This window comes from Centruroides sculpturatus, unplaced genomic scaffold (assembly GCF_000671375.1).
Source record: "Centruroides sculpturatus isolate CEXI.00-Female unplaced genomic scaffold, Cexi_2.0 scaffold232, whole genome shotgun sequence".
NCBI classification, from domain to species: Eukaryota; Metazoa; Arthropoda; class Arachnida; order Scorpiones; family Buthidae; genus Centruroides; species Centruroides sculpturatus.
The window spans coordinates 773050-779744 of record NW_019384487.1 but is presented as its reverse complement, the minus strand read 5'-3'; the positions used below and the strand labels follow the sequence as shown (position 1 = coordinate 779744).

Here is a 6695-nt window from a genome sequence, read left to right as displayed (position 1 = left end):
GGGAGGATGATGATCCCTTCCATCTTATCTTCGTCTGCAGTGACCTAGCAGTCCACAGGAAACCTCTCAGGGACACGGCCCTCACCGAGGGTCTCTACTGGCCCTGCCATCTTCAGGACTTTATCGAGAATAAAAGACTCTTTGCGGACTTTAAGAACTTTGCGGGGAGCATCCCCCAGCTGCAAGGGTTGTGGACAACCCGCCAATTTTCCAGCAGGCAAACATCCTCAACAGTAACCGACTCTCAGCACTAGGCTCTTTCTCTACTAGCGCCAGCGGCCTGTTTGGCATGTTCATCAACTATGTACGCTCTGTAATCTTATGTATTTACGTCTTTTGTATGTCTGTTTTATTTTAAATAATTGCGGCGCCAGGCGCTCATGACTCCCTTCACCAACTTTCCTATCTACTTTACACTTCCCCTTACCTCCTACTCTCTCCTCATCCTTTCCCTTTGTTCTTCCTCCCGTGCAATACCGCCGAGTAGCACGGGCTTCACCCCCTTTCACTAACGATGTAACGATGTATATGTTAGGGAGACATAAGAATTTTAGAAAGGCTTAGGTGGAACATAGCACAAAAAAGGTTGGGAAACACTACACTAAACTATTGTAGCGGTACGCTATATTTTTGTAAATATTAATTTTAGTTTAGTTTCGTTTCTTCTTTCTACCCTTAGTTGTATTGTTCTATTTTTTTCTAGAACTTTCTTATCTATTCCCTGTCCCTTGGGTGGGATGAGCAATTCCTAGAAATTTGAGGAGCAAAGGTGTAAACAGGAGCCGGAGAAAAAAGAGAAGTGACGTAGCAGGTCATTCGTAAACCGGATGGCAGAGTGTACGGACGAGGTGAGAATACTGGGAGTCGTATTTTCAATCACTGGATAGTTCAGAAATAAGTTCAGTAAAAAGATCCTGTTTTAAGGTCGTATTGACGACTGTGGAAGGAAAAATCCTAATTATTGAAGAAGAGAACTGGCCAGTTATAGGAAAAGGATAGGACGTGTGTTATCCCACCCAACACTACGCATAAAGAAACAAGCCGAAAAAAGAGACATAACCCCAGATATCACTATTTCTATCTTGTCTACCATTTTTTCTGTCTTCTTAATTCTACTCCCTTTTCTGTTATTAGTGTTAAGTTAGTGTTTATTAAGGTTAGTTTTACGGTTTTATATTGTCGCGATCGGGATCTGTATTGTACACGTGTTTTGGATACAGCGAACTATTATTATCGCTGTAATTTCGCATGCTACTGTTTGTATCGTGAAGTTGGAATCCCTCGAAATAGAATCTGTATAAAGACGCGAAATAGCTTAATTGGAAAATTATATTAACTTTTGTTACTTTATTCTGTCTGCCTTTGTAGTGAATTCTAATTTAGAACACTTTCACACTATAAACAAAAAACATGCGCAGTGAAAGTCAAAACATGTCGCGTTATTAACGCAAAGCGTCAAATATCGGTCTAAGATCATACGCATCGGCACCGACTAAGTACGAAAGTTGAGGTCCGTATCCGTATCCGCGGATCTAGACACTAATGATCCGTATCCGTATCCGAGATATACATTTTTAACGATCCGGCACATCACTAGTGACAGTGGCTATCCTTGTTTGCCGTATTTAATGACTCCGTTTCTATATCCGCAAAATCATGCCGAAAGACGGTATAACAAAGCTCATTCACGAGCAAGAAATATCGTCGAGAGATTATTTGGGGTCTGGGAAAGACGATTTCCATGCATTGGAAGTTGTCTAAGAACTAAAGTAGACAACACGCTAAACATAATAATAGCCACAGCAATTCTACATAATTCGGCCATTGAATTTAAAGAAAAGGAGTTTCTTACTGAGTGAGCATTTAAATGAAAAAATAGAGGAAGAAACTTCAAGAATGAATGAGCAATCTGGATCAGGATCTGCTCTTCGAAGATCTATTGTACTGCAACATTTCAGTTAAATGAAAGAGTACTTTAGGACTTTGACAAAAGGTCCTTTTCAGGACCATACAATTTTGATAAAGAGTGAGTCTATCATAGACAAAATAATTCTCTTTTTATTCATTTTAAATAAAAATATTACTTAACATAACCTATGTAACAAATTAAATAAACATTCATACAATTGTTTTATTCATNAGAGTGAGCCTATCATAGACAAAATAATTCTCTTTTTATTCATTTTAAATAAAAATATTACTTAACATAACCTATGTAACAAATTAAATAAACATTCATACAATTGTTTTATTCATCTATATTTCCCCAAAAAGTTTTAAATCATGATTTCTGTATTTAATTTTATGTATTTCTTGCTCTTGAAGTACAGTTCCATGAGGCATTGTTGAAAATGTTTATATAACATTCAATAAAACATTCAAAAAAGCCACCATGACAGTTAAAAGAGAGTGTGATAAAGAATTTGATATATATAAAGAATATAAAGGAATTGCTTTTTGCCCTTGATATAATTAAATTAATTAAAAAACCTACTAATGTGAGGTAGATAATAAGGATTTATCACACCAGTGATAATAAGCGCAAACACCCAGTTATCAAAGGAGTACATTTAATAAAAACGAGACATATGACCCCATTTCTACATTCGATTACATTAGCAATTAACATGAAATAACCAAAATGCATTTCGGACTATCAGAATAGTCCCTCTTCAGTTGATCTAAATATATAAAATTGCTTGTCCTGACTGACTGACTGACTCACTCACTCACTGATTCATCATCGCCCAGAGCAAACCGCTTAACCTAGAGAGGTGAACTTTGGTAGACAGTTAGGGTACGTCATGAAAACGCACACTGAGAAGGGATTTTTCGAAATTCCCCCGCGGGGGGAGAGGTAGAGCATTAAGGCTTAACCGGAAAAACGGCTTCTACTGTGCTATTTTAGATGCGATTTTTTGTTTTCAAGTACGTTTAGTCTTCATTGAGTACTTAGGTGTATTAAATTGATAACATTTCAGACATTTCGATTTTAAAAATGTTCGATCCGTTTTAAATTCGAATTTGTTATTGCATATTGGTTCGATTATAGAACGATTGTAAACGTTCCAGAAAATTGATCAAATTGANTCTAAATATATAAAATTGCTTGTCCTGACTGACTGACTGACTCACTCACTCACTGATTCATCATCGCCCAGAGCAAACCGCTTAACCTAGAGAGGTGAACTTTGGTAGACAGTTAGGGTACGTCATGGAAACGCACACTGAGAAGGGATTTTTCGAAATTCCCCCGCGGGGGGAGAGGGAGAGGATTAAGGCTTAACCGGAAAAACGGCTTCTACTGTGCTATTTTAGATGCGATTTTTTGTTTTCAAGTACGTTTAGTCTTCATTGAGTACTTAGGTGTATTAAATTCATAACATTTCAGACATTTCGATTTTAAAAATGTTCGAACTGTTTTAAATTCGAATTTGTTATTGCGTATCGGTTCGATTATAGAACGATTGTAAACGTTCCAGAAAATTGATCAAATTGAAGATAGTTCGTTTGATTCTGGACAATTCTCTTCAGCGGTAAGTGTTATATGACAATTACTATGGTTATTGAAATATTGAATGTAAATGGGGTTTGCTTGCAAACCTCTCCGGACGAAGTTGCGGGTAACAGCTAGTATACATATAAAAAGGTTATAATACAGTACTTAAAATTATACAAAACAAAAGAGCCGTTATAAAGGTATGAACATTGAACAATAAATGGGTGTAGAGAAGACAAGCTTAGGCGGCTTCATAATGTTACATGGTAGCTTAACGTAAGGGTTACTATTATAAACAGTATGAAAATTAGCAGAATAATAGAGTAATTAGTTTAACTTGATATATGTTAAACATGATTCTGTAATCACAAACAATAGCTAAATAGCTATTATATATATATATATATTTTACATATGAATTATGCTTTTATTTTCATATATTTTTTCTTTGATATTCTTCCATCATCTAATTGTTTATTAATAAGATTTGACCACTCTTAACTAAAGTTGTTGGCCCTGAAAAGGGCCATTTTAATATTTATAAAAGGGCTGTGGTGTCGCATAAAAATCTACTAACTCCGACTCCGACCAGGGGAGGACTTGTTACCGAAAGAGACCCGGAAATTCTAATGTCATCACGTGACCTCAGAATAAAAGATTCAACAAATACAGTTCTAATAAAGATAGAGCGTAGAAACTTTTTATTCCAAAGCTGAAAGACTCCTCTAAGTAATGACACAGTCAATATATAAATATGCATTCGATCATTTTTACCTCGATAATTCGCAAAGGGCGACGGTAAACTGGGGGAAAGTATTACAATGTAAATCCGTCTCTGTAATCCAAAAAACACACTTTGGTAGACGTATATCACAGCAATTTCTAGTTAGCAAGTTGTTTTTATTTGCTAACCACAAATTGCTGTGATATACGTCTACCAAAGTGTGTTTTTTTGGATTACAGAGATTTACATTGTAATGTATCATTCAGCAAGCCGTTTATATGTATGGGAGAAAGTAACCTAAAAAACTGTTAATGAAAGAATCATTATTTGCTCTTCTGAATGCAATGTATCAACTTCATTTTATGAAATATTTTGTTCAATTTTTTTAGTTCATGAAAATAGTATCAACGTTTAAAATGNGGGCCTTCCTTATTTAGGTATTTCAATTTAAAAGACCAAAATTCAGTTTTGTCACAGAACAAGCAATGAAAAATTCGGTGGTAGTGCAGCGACTTGTTTAAAATAGTTCCATTGAATATTAGTGGTGTATATATGAACGCGAATGAATCGTACAAGCAAAAACAAAAAAAAAAGGTCAACAGGTTTCGCAGGACTTCCTCGGATGAAAAAATTACTAGTTCACCCGGATGGCGAGCCGATTCCCGGACTGTCCGGAGGATAGCACTATCGGAGGCGCGATGCAAGTATAGATCAGGATGTTTCAAATTTTTACAAGATATTATTATTATTTATTGTGAAATTTTGCCCCCCTAAAATGTGCTGCCCGGGGCGGGCCGCCCCAGCTGCCCCCACTACGGTACGCCACTGGACACAATCAATATATAAATATGCATTCGATCATTTTTACCTCGATAATTCGCAATGGGCGACGGTAAACTGAAGGAAAGTATTACAATGTAAATTCGTCTCTGTAATCCAAAAAACACACTTTATTAGACGTATATCACAGCAATTTCTAGTTAGCAAGTTGTTTTTATTTGCTAACCACAAATTGCTGTGATATACGTCTAACAAAGTGTGTTTTTTGGATTACAGAGATTTACATTGTAATGTACCATTCAGCAAGCCGTTTATATGTATGGGAGAAAGTAACCGAAAAAACTGTTAATGAAAGAATCATTATTTGCTCTTNTATAGTGATAGAGACTATACATATATATATATTACATATATTACGAGGTCTTGTTTAACGTTTGTGTTAAGTTATATATTGCATTATTTATTAATTATTGTTATATCATTATCAGAACCATCCAAAACGTCTCAAAGGCATTAGTACATCTAAAGAATGCCGAAATTGTATTTCCGACGCAATCCGAACTTCTGACTATTACGCACGATTTTTCTCTATTATCTAAGGATAATTTTCCAGGAATAATTGGGGCAATTGATTGCACTCATATTCCTATCCAGTGTCCTGACAGCAGTAGAGCTGTCAGGAAATTCGAAATTCCCCCGCGGGGGGAGAGGGAGAGGATTAAGGCTTAACCGGAAAAAACGGCTTCTACTGTGCTATTTTAGATGCGATTTTTTGTTTTCAAGTACGTTTAGTCTTCATTGAGTACTTAGGTGTATTAAATTCATAACATTTCAGACATTTCGATTTTAAAAATGTTCGATCCGTTTTAAATTCGAATTTGTTATTGCGTATCGGTTCGATTATAGAACGATTGTAAACGTTCCAGAAAATTGATCAAATTGAAGATAGTTCGTTTGATTCTGGACAATTCTCTTCAGCGGTAAGTGTTATATGACAATTACTATGGTTATTGAAATATTGAATGTAAATGGGGTTTGCTTGCAAACCTCTCCGGACGAAGTTGCGGGTAACAGCTAGTATACATATAAAAAGGTTATAATACAGTACTTAAAATTATACAAAACAAAAGAGCCGTTATAAAGGTATGAACATTGAACAATAAATGGGTGTAGAGAAGACAAGCTTAGGCGGCTTCATAATGTTACATGGTAGCTTAACGTAAGGGTTACTATTATAAACAGTATGAAAATTAGCAGAATAATAGATTAATTAGTTTAACTTGATATATGTTAAACATGATTCTGTAATCACAAACAATAGCTAAATAGCTATTATATATATATATATATTTTACATATGAATTATGCTTTTATTTTCATATATTTTTTCTTTGATATTCTTCCATCATCTAATTGTTTATTAATAAGATTTGACCACTCTTAACTAAAGTTGTTGGCCCTGAAAAGGGCCATTTTAATATTTATAAAAGGGCTGTGGTGTCGCATAAAAATCTACTAACTCCGACTCCGACCAGGGGAGGACTTGTTACCGAAAGAGACCCGGAAATTCTAATGTCATCACGTGACCTCAGAATAAAAGATTCAACAAATACAGTTCTAATAAAGATAGAGCGTAGAAACTTTTTATTCCAAAGCTGAAAGACTCCTCTAAGTAATGACACAGTCAATATA

The 6695-nt window shown here is 35.3% G+C and overlaps 1 protein-coding gene across 1 annotated transcript in view; it reads left to right on the top strand.

Annotated features, from left to right (window-relative positions):
* Positions 1-4638, top strand: part of LOC111621647 — an 18401-nt gene extending 13763 nt beyond the window's left edge. Inside the window, exon 4 of the mRNA XM_023363856.1 lies at positions 4613-4638. Within this exon, the coding sequence (XP_023219624.1) occupies positions 4613-4638 (26 nt within the window). The remainder of the gene's footprint in view (positions 1-4612) is intronic.
* The last annotated feature ends 2057 nt before the right edge of the window (positions 4639-6695 follow it).